At 40.5% G+C, this 19613-nt stretch overlaps 1 protein-coding gene across 2 annotated transcripts in view; it reads left to right on the forward strand.

Annotated features, from left to right (window-relative positions):
* Positions 1 to 19011, forward strand: part of GALNT4 (polypeptide N-acetylgalactosaminyltransferase 4) — a 341135-nt gene extending 322124 nt beyond the window's left edge. For both annotated transcript variants that reach the window (XM_073630753.1, XM_073630754.1), the window contains exon 11: positions 7009 to 19011. In XM_073630753.1, coding sequence (XP_073486854.1) covers positions 7009 to 7140 — 132 coding nt within the window. In that variant the 3' untranslated portion in view covers positions 7141 to 19011. The remainder of the gene's footprint in view (positions 1 to 7008) is intronic.
* The last annotated feature ends 602 nt before the right edge of the window (positions 19012 to 19613 follow it).

Genomic DNA, 19613 nt, shown 5'->3' on the forward strand with positions numbered 1-19613 from the left:
GTCCCCTCAAAATAACTCAACACACAGCCATTAATGTCTAAACCGCTGGCAACAAAAGTGAGTACACCCCTAGGTGAAAATGTCCAAATTGGGCCCAATTAGCCATTTTCCCTCCCCAGTGTCATGTGACTCGTTAGTGTTACAAGGTCTCTGGTGTGAATGGGGAGCAGATGTGTTAAATTTTGGTGTTATCGCTCTCACTCTATCATACTGGTCACTGGAAGTTGAACATGGTACCTCATGGCAAAGAACTCTCTGAAGATCTGAAAAAAAGCATTGTTGCTCTACATAAAGATGGCCTAAGCTAAAAGAAGATTGCAAAGACCCTGAAACTGAGCTGCAGCACGGTGGCCTAGACCATACAGCGGTTTAACAGGACTGGTTCCACTCAGAACAGGCCTCACCGTGGTCGACCATAGAAGTTGAGTGCACATGCTTAGCGTCATATCCAGAAGTTGTCTTTGGGAAATAGACATATGAGTGCTGCCAGCATTGATGCAGAGGTTGAAGGGGGGGGGGGGGGGGGTCAGCCTGTCAGTGCTCAGACCATATGCCGCACACTGCATCAAATTGGTCTGCATGGCTGTCGTCTGAGAAGGAAGCCTCTTCTAAATATAATGCACAAGAAAGCCTGCAAACATTTTGCTGAAGACAAGCAGACTAAGGACATGGATTACTGGAACCATCTCCTTGTGGTCTGATGAGACCAAGATAAACCTATTTGGTTCAGATGGTGTCAGGCGTGTGTGGTGACAACCAGATGAGGAGTACAAAGACAAGTATGTCTTGTTTACAGTCAAGCATGATGGTGGGAATGTCATGGTCTGGGGCTGAATGAGTGTTGCCGGCACTGGGGAGCTACAGTGCATTGAGGGAACCATGAATGCCAACATGTACTGTGACATACTGAAGCAGAGCATGATCCCTCCCTTCGGAAACTGGGCCGCAGGGCAGTATTCCAACATAACCCCAAACACACCCCAAAGACGACCACTGCCTTGCTAAAGAAGCTGAGGGTGTAAAGGTGATGGACTGGTCTCCAGACCTAAACCTTATTGAGCATCAGTGGGACATCCTCAGCTGGAAGGTGAAGGATCGCGAGGTCTCTAACATCCACCAGCTCCATGATGTCGTCTTGGAGGAGTGGAAGAGGACTCCAGTGGCAACCTGTGAAGCTCTGGTGAACTCCATGCCCAAGAGGGTTAAGGCAGTGCTGGAAAATAATGGCGGCCACACAAAATATTGACACTTTGGTCCAATATGGACATTTTCACTTAGGGGTGTATTCACTCTTGTTGCCAGCGGTGTGGACATTAATGGCTGTGTCTTGAGTTATTTTGAGGGGACAGCAAATTTACACTGTTAGACAAGTTGTGCACTCACTACTATAGATTGTAGCAAAGTGTAATTTCTTCAGTGTTACATGAAAAGATAGAATCAAATATTTACAAAAATGTAAGGGGTGTACTCACTTTTGTGAGATACTGTATGTATGTAGGAAGCGACAAAAAGGGATTGCTGCACAAAAATAGTTTCAATGAAAAATGTTATCAAAACATCCAAAATCTATAAATAAATAATAGTTCCGCGCTTAGGAAAGAAAGAAGAGAACTGCAGCCCCCCTATATGGTAATTCCACCAAGTGAAATACAGATCAGCAAATATCTTAGGAAAAGGGGAATTGGCGCTGTTCTACTAAATATGCATAAAATATAATTAATAAAAAAACATATATACAACACAAGTATGACACAATTGTATGTGAGTATATCCAATGTGCTCATAGATAGCCGTGGTATAGTGCAAAAAGGGGCTCATCCACCCAGTGCTATCCAATGAAAGTGCTATGTGCTAAAAGTGATATAAATATGAGTATGAATATGCGTACAGCAAATACGTAAACAATCCAACACTAAACAATGGTGATCTACTAATCAGACCAATATTGTGAAATCCCCAGCATAAGTAAATAAAAAAGTAAAAAATCAAAACAACAACTCCAGTGATGGGTAAAAATTGCTACGTGAAAACAATAGTCCAAACCTGTGGACAGGCGGGCGGTGGAACGCACGCTTCACCACGCTGCCCTCCAGGCTCGGAACCGGCTTGTGCAACTTTGCTAGCTTTTGTGTGTTTATGTTGAACTACCTTTTGGATAATAAACTTATTTTTACGGACTCACGCTATGAGACATACCTTTTTTCTTCTTGATGTGCATGGATATTTAATACTGGGGATATCGTGACTCCTTTGACACCATTGAAGGATACATCACAGTGGGCTGAGGACTTCTCTCCTGGATTCAACATCGCTGGAGTCTACCTACTTGCCTTTTACCCCTGCAGGGGTTGGGCTGTCTGGTGAGTGAGAGCACGAGTGGGGGTGCGGTGGAAGACGGGGGACACCTGCAACATCAATTTTCACACAAGGGACATTTTTAAGAAGCCTTTTTTCATATAGAATAAAGTTTTTTTCTGGGATATAAAATAATTTTTTTAACAAAAACTAATTTTTTGGGTTTGGACTATTGTTTTCACGTAGCAATTTTTACCCATCACTGGAGTTGTTGTTTTGATTTTTTACTTTTTTATTTACTTATGCTGGGGATTTCACAATATTGGTCTGATTAGTAGATCACCATTGTTTAGTGTTGGATTGTTTACGTATTTGCTGTACGCATATTCATACTCATATTTATATCACTTTTAGCACATAGCACTTTCATTGGATAGCACTGGGTGGATGAGCCCCTTTATCCAAAATCTATAGGCCATCATAGTAACAGTTTCAAGCTAATACAGATCAGGCCCTTCTTCAGAACATGGTGCCTAATGAATGATCACATACATGGTACAATTTATATAGAATAAATACATCTGCATTCTATTAAGTAATCAACCAGCCTGTCTAGAATCAATTACTGTATTTATTGGCGTATAACACTCACTTTTTCACCTTAAAAATTGGGTGCAAATAGCGTGTGCGTGTTATACGCCAATACTTCAACTTTAGCTGCCTCAGAGGGGACAGGGAGTGGGGCGGGATGAGCGCCCTCAGATTACATTCAGTGAGAATCTCCTGTTTACTTGGTGGCCTCTGTAATAGGAAGCCCCGTCTCCTGGGCCGCCATTGGACCACTGTTCTGTTCGATCAGGCTGCACTGATGGCAATGGTGAGGCTGCTGCATTGATGGCAATGGTGAGGCTGCTGCATTGATGACAATGGTGAGGCTGCTGCATTGATGGCAATGGTGAGGCTGCTGCATTGATGGCAATGGTGAGGCTGCTGCATTGATGGCAATGGTGAGGCTGCTGCATTGATGGCAATGGTGAGGCTGCTGCATTGATGGCACTTGTGAGGCTGCAGATGGGCATTGATCAGGCTGCATTGATGGCAATGGTCAGGCTGCAGATGGGCACTGACTCTTATTTTGCTTCAAAGTTTCTTATTTAAAATGTAGGTTTCTTTCCTGAAACTTCCCTCTTAAAATGAATGTGCGTGTTATACGCCTGTGCGTGTTATACGCCGATAAATACGGTAATCACTGGATCTGAGACACATTATAATAAAGGTCCATAATCTATAGTGACAAAAAAGATCCTGGAACGAAAAAACAGGTGTGACTGTTTTCCACACTTCACAGAATATATCAATCGATCGTACTCCTAAATAGTAAAAAATAAAATAATATTGATATTAATAATAAGCATACTCTCTGTGTGCATTCATATGTGAGTGTGTGTGCCCAAAGGTGCATGCACATATGAAATAAAGTGCAATAGATCAAAATTACACACATGATTTTTGACCATAACATAACAAAAAAAATAAATAACCAAAAAGAGCAACATTAAAGAAAGAAATAAAGATTAAAATCTGAATTCAACCCCTTAGGTTGAAGGGTATCAAGCCGATGTATCCGATGGACTTCTCTCTCTTTAAGCTATAATTCTCTATTACCACCCCGTCTGTTTCTTGAAACCCCATCAATCACTGTGAATCTAAGCTGAGAGACTGTATGACCCTTATCTACAAAATGTCTCTATAAAGGCAGATTTTCTAGTTTGTCCCTAATGGAATACTTATGTCTCGCAATGCGTTCCTTCCTTGTGCGTTTCCCCCACATAGAGGAGACACGGACATTTAATAATATAGATAACGAAGGTAGACTGGCAGGTGTAGTAATCTCTAATGGGTATATCATAGTCCTTTTGTGGATGAGAAAAACAATTGCCTTTCATCATGCTAGAACATTGTATGCACGATAGGCAAGGAAAAAATCCCTTATTCTTAGGGCCCAGAAAAGTGACACGGGGGATAGGAGCTGAATACTGATCTGATTTTACCACTCTATCATAAATACTTTTACCCCTGCGATACGAAGATAGCGGAGGATGGTAAAACTCCGGAACAGATGGATAACTGTGTTTTAAAATAGACCAATGCTTTTTTATAATGTTAATTTTCGTGGAATATGGATAAAATTGAGAGATGAAGGGCATTCTGCGACTGGGTCTGATAATTTTAGTATGATCTTGTACTGGTACCCCTGTTGTCGGAGCCTGTCCTCCATCTCTCCCAATCGGATCTCTCTGGTATCAGGATCACTGGTAATCCTGGCTATCCGTTTAAATTGGCTATGATGGATGGACTTAAAAACTCCTGGAGGATGAAAGCTACAATACTTTAATAACTGCTTACGATCAGTAGGTTTCCTATACAGGTCACTAATAATATGTCCATCTTTAATTGATAATAAAGTACCCAAAAATGGAGTGTATTAATTATTTACAGACATATTTTATTTAATGCCTGGAACCAATAGATTTATATATTGAACAATGACAGGGATTCTAAATTGCCCACCTAAATGGCGAAGGCGTCATCAATAAACCTGTACCATACTGTACAATTATACTATGCAATACTGTACGATTATAGATAAATGCCTGCTCTATTATGTCCATAAATGCATTGGCATATGGTGGTGCTACATTTGAACCCATCGCTGCTGCAGCGAGCTGCAAATAGTAGGTATCCTTAAGTAGAAAAAAATTCTCTTTCAAAACTATATTAAGCAAATCCATAAGGAATGAAAATTGTGCAGGTGTGTATGTTTTAGATCTGTCCAATAGACGTTTGCATGCTTCTATACCAAGAGAATGTGGAATGGCCGTGTATAAATTCGCTACATCCCATGTAACCAGTATCGAACCAGGAGGTAATATAATATCCTGAATCTGAATTTTATTCAAAAAATCTTATCGGTGTCGTATGTACGAACGAGTATGTACATTAAGTGGGGTTAGACACTTATCTAAATATTTGGCCAACGGCATGGTAACTGAATAGGTACTAGAAACAACAGGAAGTCCAGGAGGATTTTTAGAATCCTTATGGATCTTGGGTAACCTATAAATGATCCGGATAACTGGTGTTTTGTGTGTGTGTTTGTGTATATATGTATATATATATATATATATATATATATGTATGTGTATATATATATATATATGTATATATATATATATATGTATGTGTATATATATATATATATATATATATATATGTATGTGTGTGTGTATATATATATATATATATATATGTATGTGTATATATATATATATACCGTATTGGCATATAACACGCACCCCAAGTTTAGGAGGGAATTTTAGTGAAAAAAAACTTACATTTAAATGCCCATCAATGCAGCCTTATAAGTGTCCATCTGCAGCTTTGTCAGTGTCCATCTGCAGCCTTGTCAGATCATTTGCGTCCTTGTCAGATCATTTGCGTCCTTGTCAGTGTCATTTGCAGCCTTGTTTGTGTCATTTGCATCCTTATTGTCATTTGGAGCCTTGTCAGATCTTTTTCGGTTTAAATATGGCACCGCTGCCGAGATACACAGAGCCGGTAGTCCCGCCCAGTCCCGCCATTGGACCTGTGTTATGTCCATCACAGGGCGGGACTACGAGCAGGGCCGAGACCGGCTCTGTGTATCCCGGCAGCGGCGCCATATGAGTGACTGAGCGGAGCCGAGAAGAGCCGACATACATAGCCGAGTGTACTCGGCTAGGTTCGGCTAGCTCCGCTCACAGTCACGCCCAGTCCCTGTGTTATGTCCATCACAGGGCGTGACTGTGAGCGGAGCTAGCTGAGCCTAGCCGAGTACACTTGGCTATCTATGTATATCGGCTGCCGGCTCGCTCCGCTTACAAACAACGGGGGGGATTGCATATAACACGCACCCGCGATTTTCCCCTGATTTTAATATGCCAATAAATACGGTATATATATATATATATATATATATATATATAATATATACTGTATAGTCAGAATGCCTGTACCTCCTTAACATATAGAAACAAAACTTGGTCATGACCACACTAGTGGAGCTGTGGATCATTGTTCTTTTTTAGACACGATTTCCATCTCTGCTTTTGCATATTCATTTTATTCCTGGGCAAGTAAGGTGGAGACCCCAGTTCACACTCTGCACTGAGAACCATACTTTGTAGCTGCACTATTAATGGTAATAAATGAAAGTGAAGAATTTTTAAAGTCTCTAATGTTTTAAACTGTAACTTCAGCCAAAATCACATTTTTGACAGAGTTGGGAATCTCCCTTAAGGGAGATTTCCCTGTACCTCTTGGCTAAAGAGACATAGCAGCAAAGTAAGTAGAAAGGTTCCTAAATTAGGTAAAATGTCTCTGAGTTGTCAGTGGAACATATATCTCCATTGGAAGATTTCCACTTTACTCCTGTTGGGGTGACATGTAAAATTGTGAATCCCTCTTTCCTTTCTCTCCTGGTGACCATGGTAGCCAGTGCAAAAAAATGCAAGTTTAGATCACCCACAGACAACATTAAAAGCCTGACCGAGGTTTGAACCTTTTACCACTCTGTGCAAAACTAGAAAAAGGTTTGGGCTGGAGCAAAGTATGGGCATTTGCAACTAAAAAAAACAAAAAACAAACATAACTTCTGTTTTTATTTATGCGCAGGATGGAGCAATCTATCATCCACATTCAAAGATGTGTATTAGTTCATTCCGTACATCAGAGGGTCGGGCAGATGTGCAGATGAAGACCTGTAACGCTTTGGATAAAAACCAGATCTGGAAGTTTGAAAGGTAGAAACTGCAAATTTGGACAGAAGCCTGCATCGAAATTCCTTCAGTCAGTTTAATTCAGGCATTGATGACTGAATACCACATACATATAAACTCATCTGAATTGAATATGCCTTTTTGCATATGTCCAAAATAACTTATATAATGGCTTTCTGCATATTCTGAAGTGCCTTTATATACATGTGCTGCTCTATGGTCTGTCTGGTTGAATGGTACATAAACTTTTTATCTGCAGCTCACTTTTTTAAATATATATTTTTTATGCATTTTTAAAATTATTCAAAGTCTTAACATAAACCTGTACTTTACCTTTTCAAACAAAAGTAAGAAGTTTGCTGCACAGCAGGCAAGTAAGAAGCCTGTTCTACTGTTTCTACTGTTGTCTGATCCTGTTTTTTGTTTCATCTATATCAAAAGTCCAAAATTAACAGAGGTGAACACCCACTACTGACAGAGTGCAGGAGACCTGCATGGCATCTCCTGATCGTTGGTGCAATTCTTTACAGGCTCCTAATACAAAAAATAATAATTGCACATTTTTTTACCTGCAAAAAGATGTGCATTTATTATTTTTTTTGTACAAAGGTGAACATATCCTTTAAAGGATTTATTCATGTCTCCCCTTTCCCCTTTCCCTTATTTCCTCCAGACTGTACATATCACATTCCTGAAGTCTCTCCTGATTTGGTTTTATCCCTCAGGCCTTTCACCATTTTTGTTGCCTGTTTCTGACTCTTTCTATTTTATCAATATCTGTAGGTGAGGTTCCTGAAACTGTACACCATATTCTAAATTGGTACAAACAACAACTAGACAGAAGCACGTCTGATCATAGCCAAAGTTTTAATGAATAAAAAAATGAAGCACTCACAAAGTAGAGTGTTAAACCATTTTACCTGAGGCTTAGAGTTGTTCATTGATAACCAGTCAAAGGGATCCTCTAGACATGGCCATCAGTGGGGCATGGAGCTGAAAGCAGTCTGGAATTTCTGGGATCAGCACTGTGATAAACTCTGGATTGGATATTGGGTAACAACTCTGGGCCACAGGTGAGGGTAACACTTTCATATGTGAATGTAGTATCTTATGCTTTGTTTTTTCTATTGATCAGATTATTACTGCATTATCAGGTGCACTCTCTGCATTGTTTGTAGGGATTTGATGTGATCTTCCAGGCCATTTACTAGTAAGAGCTGCAAGATGTATGTGGTATTTCCCTATGGATCTGCCCTAGATTATTTCTCTAATTACATACCCAAGGTGTGAATGTGTATTTGTGCTCTGGGTTATTTTTTTGGACAGTACTCTAAATGAGGTCTAACTAAAGATCTCTGTATAGGGAGTCATGAGCTCCTTCCTCCTGGTGATCACTTAGCGATGCACCCCAGAATTCTATTTGCTCTCCCTACTGCCTGGTCATGCTGTTTGCTCATTTTGCAATCATCTAAAATAAGCACCCCCAAATTTTTTTTCTCTGTATTTCTAACCAACACTGTACCCCAATGTTGTACTCTGTCAAATGATTCTTTTTCCATAGATGCATTATTTTGAATTTAAATATGTTGAACTGCAGTTTCCACTGCTTTGACCAGTCCATATTACAGACACCTCCATGAAAATCTGCCCTATTGCTCACCTTTTATGTCATCAGCAAAAAGACATACCTTGTCCACCAAAGATTGAGTTCTATAACTTTCAAACCGAGTAAATAGAACAGGATCTAGTAGAGAGTTTTCTAGTACACTGTTAGTGACCGGTTAGTGTTTTTGAACTTCATTTACAACCGCACTTTGCTATTTATCCTTTAGCCAGCTGCATATCCACTGAACCACCAAAAATTTAAAGCAGTAATAATACCTGCTTTTTTTATTTATTTTTTTAAATAGATCCGTGATAGTTGATGCCATAATGGGCTAGTATGCACTGCATATCTGCACATTATGACAGACTTGCCTTACAAAGCCCTCCAGTACTGAGCTGTTACTGCTGCCGATGCTTCCATCCCAGCCTTCCTTCCAGGTCCACGCTCTATGGCCACCTTAAGACAGCATGACTTCACTCCCACGCATGTGCACCGTAGAAGCCATTGTGGCACAGTGTGGTCTGCATTCATGCACATGCAGTGTGCAAATCTTCCACAATTGAAAAAACCTGGTTTAGATTATACCAGCTCTCAAGTATAAAAAAAATGACAAAAGAAAATGAAGAAATCATAAGCAGCTACTGTACTAAGTACAAAAAGCGCTATGCTTTATACCATATATCAAATTTAAAACAATATCACACTACACACTTAACAAAACACATAATAAAACCATACGCTCCATTCTTCTCTCAAACATAAATCACTCATACTGTATACTCAATATGTTTAATCCCTTGTACTGAGTTAAGCCTAGTACATATGGACCGAATGTGGGGGGACATCGGCCAGTTCAATAAAAACCAGCTGACCTTCAGCCCGTGTGTATGGCAGCCGGTCTGACAAAAGCTGGAAAACCATCAACCGCCTGGCTCCCAATCGGTGCTCTCAGCCAGTGGCTGAGAGTGCTGACCAGAGTGTTCTGGCGGGGGGCTGTCCCCCTGTCAGAACACAGTAGAACAGCAGGGGAGATCACTGTACCAATGTTGGATTTTTAGTACAGCGGCTCTGACTGGAGCTGTCAGTTTTTTTCTGGTGGTGTGTACTAGGCTTTAGTATGATTTTTTCCAAAACACTTAATAGATTTTAGGTGATCCTCAAAGTGGACGATAATTGTGCATTTAATTGAGTTATGGATACATGATTACATATGCTTGGAAATGCCTTTAAGATCCAAGCTTTGTATGTCCATGGCTTTCTGGAATGAGACCCTATTGGCATGCAGCATGTTTATAGTGGAATATGAGCCTAGCTATCTGTGCTTTGATTAATACCTAAAGACTCTTATTTCAATGTATATAAAGCAAACTATTTCAGTGGTTCAATTCTGAATAATTGATTTATCTTATGACTCCCATTGTCTCTTATTATATACTGTATCAATACATACACAATATAATGGATTGATCTATACATTAGTAGAGATTTAATCTGGAGGGTCAAAAGAAGGTTTTGTCATATGCAGAGGAAACTGCACATGCTCGAGTGACATCATTGGCCAAGGCCAACTTTCTGCTAAAGGGTACTGTATTATAAGCTTACCTGTAGGGCAAAGTGTAAAATTACAGTTTTATACTGCTGTAAGTCCTACCTTCTAACATCTTTGTGAGGTTCTTATGTAGAACTGCATCAGATCCTTTGCTGGAATGAAAGCATATGATTTAGCCTGGGCAGCGTATTGATTGGAGCACTGTGCAGGAGGTGTGTCAGACTGCATGTGATCTGGACCATTGCACTCTGTGTGAGAGCAGAGGTCTGGATCTCCAGCATGTGGCCAGCACAATATACTTTACTGAATTGTGCAACGCCACAATTAATATTATTAATAATAAAAAATAAAAGCCAGACAAACGACTTGCAGAGACAGCCTGACTGCATCCAAGTAATGAAAAAGCTGGGCTCAGTTTGGCATACATCCCTATTGAATCATAAATTGTATATATTACTGTAATAGTCAGGCTGAATATACAGTAATAAATGTTCTCCTCCTTCAGGTTTGTTTTGTACTTGATATGTGCACAAGCAAGGGTTAACGTAAGTATTTTGGGGAATTTCACATACAGTGCAGCTTTCCAGATCACCAGTAGTCTGACAAATCATCTGCACACTGCAACAACAGCAATCCCACTACCTTAGCAGCATGGTTGATTGCAGCAATATACAAGGGATTATTTCAAACTGCATTATAGTAATACATACAGAAGGTTTAATGCTTTTAATATTATGCTCAAGTGGATTTAAATATTGTGTAGAACATTGATTTGGTAAAGTGTATGGGCATTTTCAACAAAAGTGCTCTAATTAACTGCTCCTAACCATTCTAAGTTAAACTAAAGTAAACCCTCACCCCAGCTGCTTACTTACATTCATGTCAAAAAGTAAGTACACACATGTAAATTGTTGACTTTTTCGTTATATTTGAACAGTCAAATTCAATAAAATTGTGCCTACAGATAAAGGTGATGTTCTTGAATAAAATTATAAGGAAATGTTGCCTTTGTACCAATTCAGTAAAAATTTCTTTTTTGTATGCAGTTTGCATGACTGCCCACCCAGCCTGTCATTGACTTGGTAAAATTTTTGACCGCTCTTCCATGCAAAATTCCTTCAGTTACTCAGTACAAGAAGTTTGTGGGTCTCCTTGCATGACCTGCCTGTTTATTTGTCCCAGAACATTTAAGTTGGAATGAAATCAGGGCTTTGGCTATGGGACCAGACCCTAAAGCAGAAAGTAACTCCAAACTATAACATTTCCACCACCATGCTTCACAGTTGGTATTGGGGGGTTTCACTGAAATGGTGTCTAAACATGTCTACATCTTTAACTTTGATTCATTAGTCCATGGTATATATTTTCCAAAAGGGCCTGGTCTTATATGTATATATGTTCTATGGCACATGTGTATGTATGTGTGTGTGTGTGTATGTATGTGTGTGTGTATATATATATATATATATATATATATATATATATATATATACACGCACGCACACATTTGTATCTTATATGTTCTATGGCAAACTGTAGTCCAATATTATTTTTGAACAGCAAAAGCTTTTTTCTGGCAGCCTGCCAATGCAAGTTAAATTGGTGCAATCTTTCTGATTGTAGGTTCATGCATGTTAACATCAATCATTTCGAGATTCACCTGTAGATCCCACAATAAAATGTAGGGGTTCTTGCAGAAGTCTTTTAGCATCAAATATTTAGCTCCTGGGCCAATTTTGCTTGATCAGCAAGTTCAGAACAAATTATCAGGTATTTTTTTGTTTGTTTACAAAGTGTTTATGTAAAGTTATTAGTGAATTACAGCAGAGGAACCAATCCTCAGATATAGGAAGTATTTTATGTCAGGGGTGCTCAACCCATGATCCGTGGGCCACATGTGGCTCTCGACCTCAAACCAGGGGAGTGCATGCCCGGGGTCAGCAACCCGTTGATTGCAATCTGGGCTTGCCAACTCGTCATCCCAGAGCATCAGAGTGCATCGAGCTGGTCCCAACAGCAGAGGAAGCAGGCAGCCTGGAAGGAGCAGGAGCTGCATAAGCTGATGTTTCCTCTGTAGCGTCGCCTCCTGTCCCAGGTGGAGTGATGCCAAGTGATATTTGCCTGGGACCTTTCTAGCAGCCTGGAAATAGAGCGCAATGCCAGCATAAGCTGGAAAAGGTCAGTGTATTAAATAGCACATACACTGCGCTTTTTCAAAAAGGTTAACCATTATTAGGCTGCTTTCACACTGATGAGCGCACTGCAGCTGCGACTTAGCTGCACTGAGCCATAGACTTAAATGCAGAAGTTTTGGTGCACTTTCAGAATGTGCACCACACCCGCAAGATATAATAGAAGTTTATGGCAAAGCACAGCTAACCCGCAGGAAAGTTGCAGAAGCACTGAGCTGCAGCCGTGGTGCAGTTTAACCGTGGCTAATCAGTGTGAAATTAGACTTATAGGGAGCTTAGGACAGTAAGGGCTTGTTTACATTTGCAGTTTGGGCAGCAGTAAAACCCCATAGTTGAGACATGTTTTTACCACACACACACCCAACCACTAGTGTAGCATCAGAGATCGCAACGGCGACCCCTCCCATGTTCCAAGGGGCCTGTTCGCCCTATGTCACATTCTGTTTACACTTGGACAGGAGGGGCAGTGGGGGCATCATATACAGAAACCAATCCTCTCCATTTTCCTCCTGCACCCCTTGAAAGCCAGTTTCTCCTCCTCTCCATCCCGCTGGCATTCAGTGTCTGCAGGAGGAAAATGTTCATTATGCTATAAAAAAATTTGAAATTGAACCACTTAATTTCATTGTGTTCTTCAACTGGTTACCAAATCACTTAGGTGGCCCACACTCTTCAAAAGGTTGAGCACCCCTGACAAATGTGTACATGGCAAAAGAAAAATTGAGATTTAACATAGACAATAAAACAAATAAAATGATGATGCAGTGTTTTATAATAGTTTTTTTAACGCGGTACAGAATACCGTGGAAACAAGGGGGTTGATTTACTAAAAGCAAATGTACTGTGCACTTTGCACAGTACATTTGCAGAAGCTCTGCTGACTTCCATCATCCAATCATGTGTAAGCAAAAATGCATTTTTTTTTAATTCTCCTTGCACATGATTGGGTATTCTTTGCAAAGTGAAGCTTTACCCCATTTTCTAAGCTCTGGAGCATTCACACTTGCACACTCTAGTTGCCTTTAGTAAATCCAACCCCAAGGTATCAGAGTCCAGAAACCTTATAGAGCTGGTAGAAAGAAAATAGTTTGATACCCAAAAATCCCATTTGGCTGAGAAATTTGGTATTGAATCATAGTGTATGGTAGTTTCGTTCCATTACCATAAATGAATACACGGGGAAATATTTTTTTTTAATCAAGTATTCTTTATTGAAAGATTTTTCCATTTATACATAAAACTTTCATCCAACACTTTCTCCAACCTATATTATATACATATTTCTCTTGTTCAATTCTCATACATAATACACACATTTCCCAATTACCTATACATCCCTCAAACCCTATTTTTCCCACCCTCCCACCACATACATTTTACAGTTTGAAAAGAAAAAAAAATGTTCATAGAGAAAAAGAAAAAAGTATACCACACTTTTACTCTTTATACCTCCCTTTTTTTCACTTTTACCATCTAAATATTTATTGTAGCACTTTAATAAATTATTTGAATACAAGGCAGGGGTCAGCACAGAGGCGGGTGGAGACAAAGCTGTGCAGACACCAAAGCAGAGAAGATGGATGACAGGAAGGATAGAGGGGAAAGAGTCAGGGAGGCCGGTCCTGGGCTGGAACATCCCAATAAGTAAGCCCTGTTGAGTGACATTGGTGAAACCAGTCAGGGACCAGAACTCCTGGATCTGAGTGACTTCCCTAGCTGCCAGGGGAACAACTCCTCCAGTGAGTTGGGGAGTAAAGCCAAGGGAAAGGAAAGGCAGATTCTGGTGGTAGGGGACTCAATTCTTAGAAGGGCTGAGAGGGCAATCTGTCACAAAGACCTGAAGTGCTGAACTGTATGTTGTCTACCAGGCGCTCGGGTTTGGCACATCACAGATCTGGTGGACAGATTACTGGAAGGAGCTGGGGAAGACCCGGCTGTCATGGTGCACGTTGGCACCAACAACAAAGTCAGAGGTAGATGGAGTGTCCTAAAAAACAATTTTAGGGACTTAGGAGCTAATTTGAGGAAAAGGACCTCCAAGGTAGTCTCAGAAATACTATCGGTACCTCGAGCCACACCAGAAAGGCAGAGGGATATTAGGGAATTAAACAAGTAGCTGAGGAGCTGATGTAGAAAGGAGGGGTTTGGGTTCCTGAAGAACTGGGGCAACTTCTTAGTCAGTTACCAACTCTATAGAAGGGACGAACTGCACCTAAATGGGGAAGGTGCAGATCTGCTGGGAGTGAAGATGGCCAAAAAGTTAGAGGGGCTTTTAAGCTAGGCGACGGGGGGGAGGGTCCAGAGGTAGAGATAGTCAGTGCGGAACATATTCCAGAGGGTAGTATTGGGGGCATTAGTGGTAGGTTGACTAAAGCACCTCAACCCGGGGTAAGTATAGTAAGTCCTATTTGCAACCCCAAAACACCCAATAAGGAGATAGTTTAGACTGGTCGCATACTATTTAGCATGTTCACCAATGCCAGGAGTCTGGCGGACAAGATGGGAGATCTAGAACTACTGTTGTACGAGGAGGATTTAAATTTTGTAGGTATTAGAGGCTTGGTTCAACAGCTTTCATGATTGGCTGGCAACCATTCAAGGGTATTCCCTATGTCGCAGGGATAGAGAGGGTAAAAAAGGGGTAGGGGTATGCCTGTATATCAAAAATGATGTGAATGTGAGAGATGACATCACTAAAGGAGCAAGGGAGGAGGTGGAATCCTTATGGGTAGAGCTACAAAAAGGAGGAAACTAAGGGAAAAGTAATACTGGGAGTATGCTGTAGGCCCCCTAACCAGAGGGAGGAGGTGGACCTCCTGTCACAATTTGGATTAACAGCAAGAATGGGAAGTATCATTATAATGGGGGATTTTAATTATCCAGACATAGACTGGGTGGAAGGAACCACACATTCATCTAAGGCTTGCCATTTCATCGGTCAGATGGTAAATGCACCAACTAGAAACAAAGCGTTACTAGACCTACTGATTACCAACAATACAGACCTGATCACGGATGTGGGAAATTCAGGAAACCGCGATCACAGGTCAATTCGTTTTAGTATAAATCACACAAATGGGAAACATAAGGGGAATACAAAGACACTGAATTTCAAAAGAGCCAACTTCCCTAAACTATGTTCCTTGCTAGAATATAATAATTGGGATAAAATCTTAGGAACAAAGAACACAGAGGAAAAATGGGTATGCTTTAAGAGCATATTAAATAAGGGTATTAGCCAGTGCATTCCAATGGGAAATAAATTTAAAAGAGCTAATAAAAGTCCTGGGTGGCTTAACTGCAACATAAAAATGCATATAAAAGCAAAGGAGAAGGCCTTCAAAAAATACAAGGCTGAGAGATCAAAAAGGCCAAGATACATCCCTGGGAATTACATACCAGTTAGCCTAACATCAGTTGTTATGCAAGCTCTTGGAGGGGATGATAAGGGACTATATTCAAGATTTTAGTATTGACAATGTTATCATTAGTAGTAGTCAGCATGGATTCATGAAGAATTGTTCTTGCCAAACCAATCTATTAAAGTGGTTGTAAACCCTTACAATCCACTTTTTGCTACAGGTAAGCCTATAATAAGGCTTACCTGTAGCTACACCGGATATCTCCTAAATCTGCACGGTTTAGGAGATATCCCCTGTATCTGCATGTGCTGACATCATAGGCACATGCGCACAGAAGCAGTGGCACGTATGTGCTCTTTGCTTCAGTTAGTGTGCCATTACCAGCGGCTCCCGCTCGCATGTGCTGGACTGACGTAATCGTGGCTCCAGCCAATATTAGCGCCGGAGCCGCGATACCCATAAGTAACTCCAGGGAGAAATGTCGCCGGCCGGTGCTGTGTACGGGCACCGCAGCGGGGACTTTGATCTCAGGAGAGTATTACATAATGCGAGTATAATACATAATGAGAGTATTACATAATGCGCTAGTATGCCATGCATACTAGCTCATTATGCCTTTGACTTGCAGGTCTTTTTTTTTTTTTTTTTTTTTTACAACCACTTTAACCTTGTATGAGGAGGTGAGCTGCCATTTTTTTGCAAAAGCATTTGATACAATTCCCCATAAACATTTACTATACAAAGTAAGCTGCGTTGGCATGCACTATAGAGTAAATACATGGATTGAAAACTGGCTACAGGGGCAAGTTCAGAGGGTAGTGACAAATGGGGAATACTCGGAATTGTCCGTGGAGGAAAGTGGGGTCCCCCAGGGTTCTGTTTTGGGACCAATCCTATTTACTTTGTTCATAAACAACCTGGAGGAAGGGGTAAACAGTTCAATCTCTGTGTTTGCGGACGATACTAAGCTAAGCAGGGCAATAACTTCTCCGCAGGATGTGGAAACCTTGCAAGAAGATCTACACAAAATAATTGGGTGGACAACTACATGGCAAATGAGGTTTAATGTAAAATAATGCATTTGGGTGGCAAAAATATGAATGCCATCTACTCAATAGGGGGAGAACCTCTAGGGTCCTAGTAGATGACAGGCTCAGCAATGGCATGCAATGCCAAGCTGCTGCAAGCAAAGCCAATATTGGCATGCATTAAAAAGGGGATGATAAAACAATAATTCTCCCACTCTACAAGACTCTGGTCCGGCCGCACCTTGAGTATGCTGTCCAGTTCTGGGCACCAGTCCTCAGGAAGGATGTGCTGGAACTGGAGAGTCTCCAGAGAAGGGCAACAAATCTAATAAAGCGACTGGAGCACCTTAGTTATGAGGAAAGGTTACGAGCACTGAACCTGTTCTCTCTGGAGAAGAGACACTTGAGAGGGAATATGATTTCAGTGTACAAATACCGTACTGGTGACCCCACAAAAGGGATAAAACTTTTCTGCGAATGGGAATTTAATAAGACACGTGCCCATTCACTAAAATTGGAAGAAAAGAGGTTTAACCTTAAACTGCGTAGAGGGTTCTTTACTGTAAGAGCGGTTAGGATGTGGAATTCTCTTCCACAGGCAGTGGTTTCAGCGGGGAACATCGCTAATTTCAAAAAACTATTAAGCACCTGAACGACCACAACATACAGGGATATACAATGTAATACTGACATAAAATCACACACATAGGATGGTCTTTTTTTCAACCTCGCCTACTATGTAACTATGTAACCTTTTAACCTAAAGTGGATGTAAACCCTCACATATACCCAGTGAAGTGAACAGCCCCAGATGATACACAGGGATAAAACAAATCTCCCTACATAACGTTTACAGGTATATCTGCTGTCTTCAGCTTTATATACTGTTTAGAAAGTTCAGATCGTGTTAGATTTTCTCTATCTGTTCAACACTGCAGTGAAGTCCAGGCATACAGCCAAGACAGCTGATTGGAGGAAAGGCACACACCCTCTCTCCTCATAGGTAGAGACTTTCAGAGCTGACCGTTAAATAGTTAAGGGCTCTGCTAATCTATTTATAGCATCCTCCCCAACATAAAACTTTTAGGGTGCTTTTATTATATGTGACGGAGAACGGAGCAGGAGACAGCTACGGGACATAGTGCTTTGAAGAGATAACAAAACACTGCAGATATATGTGCCCAGCTTAAATCTCATCAATCGGGTTTACATCTAATAGATACCCTCAATAAACCTTTTGATCTTATACCTTACACCATCTGTTGCTACTTTATTCAGACCCCTTCTCCCTAGCCTCCTATATTGTCACGCTAGGGCCTATAACCATTCACATCTAACCAGGGTTTCCACATCTTTTTGTATCTCTTTAAATTTCCTCTTTGATATACAAACTTCTCCTCCCATATCTTATCATTAAAGACCTTTACCCACTCTACACTAGTCAGGTGAGCTTGTGCCAACCGTCTCTGAGCAATCAACTTTCTCACTTGAAATAGACACCTTGACATTGCGATCTGTTTATTACCTGTCCCCACATTGCTTTCCACATAACCCAACACACATAATTTTGGGTCCAGGTCTAGAGATGTCCCAAAAACCAAATTCATAGTATTGAGGACCTCTCTTCAATACCTATACAGCTTTGGGCATCACCAAACCATGTGGATAAGACCTCCCCTTGGGCCTCCACACATTCAGGCCTTCATCCAAATTTTCCTTTCATTGTTTTTTATTAAAGTTTTCACATAAACAACTAGAAAATACACTTGGACATAGTTGTCATACATTATAACATATTTCCAAGATTTCTTATAGGTAAACTGCATGACATAGTAAACAAACAACTATACCTAGGTGACTGGTACATTTTATATCTAATATTAATCGTGGGGTAGAGAGTGACGTCCTCCCATTTCCAGGCACCCCATCTGGGAACAAACTGTGCCTGGGGAGAGGACAACACAACTCACCCTATAGGTCACCTATGCACATAGAGCGACAGAACAGATACCTGTCGTCTGCTACCTCTTTGTCGGTTATGCAGTACGGTATATATACATATGATTATACTTCTGAACAAGGTCAAAGCATAGGAATCAAAATAATAAAGTATTAAAAGGAACTAAATAAGGAAAAAAAAAAAAAGTTAAAAACATAAATTACCACCATTGAATAGCATATCAGTATCATTAAGTTTTATTGTTGGTTGAGTGAACAATGTATCAAGGAGGAGTCTCTGGAAATCTTGTGGACCATAGTATCCAACTAGCTGTGAACTGAGGCAGCGAATGAGATGAATATGCGAAGAACGTTTCATAGAGATATTGGGTTTTTACTCTGTTTATTACATCGGTTATGCTAGGTACTGCGTCTGTTTTCCATTTCGAGGTAATGGTTAGGCGTGCTGCTATAAGGACATGGACGAATATACACCTGTGCTTCATAGGTATACTATCTATCCCTAGGTTGAGGAGGGCCAAAGCAGGTGAAGGGGTGAGGATGTTACCTGTGATTTTTGCTAATAAGGAAAATACTGGGTTCCAGAAACTCCTCACAGATTTACATTCCCATAGTAGATGGAATATTGTTCCCTTGGAATTACAGTTTCTCCAACAAGAATTATTAGTATCTTTAAAAATGTGTGATAGTCTCACCGGAGTTAGGTAACATCTATATAATAATTTGAGAGATAAGCCCCGATGGTTGGTATAATGTGAATATTTGTAACTGGATTGAGTTGCTTTGGTCCAGTATCTGGGTAGTT

Source organism: Aquarana catesbeiana, linkage group LG05 (genome assembly GCF_042186555.1).
Source record: "Aquarana catesbeiana isolate 2022-GZ linkage group LG05, ASM4218655v1, whole genome shotgun sequence".
In the NCBI taxonomy this organism is placed as follows: Eukaryota; Metazoa; Chordata; class Amphibia; order Anura; family Ranidae; genus Aquarana; species Aquarana catesbeiana.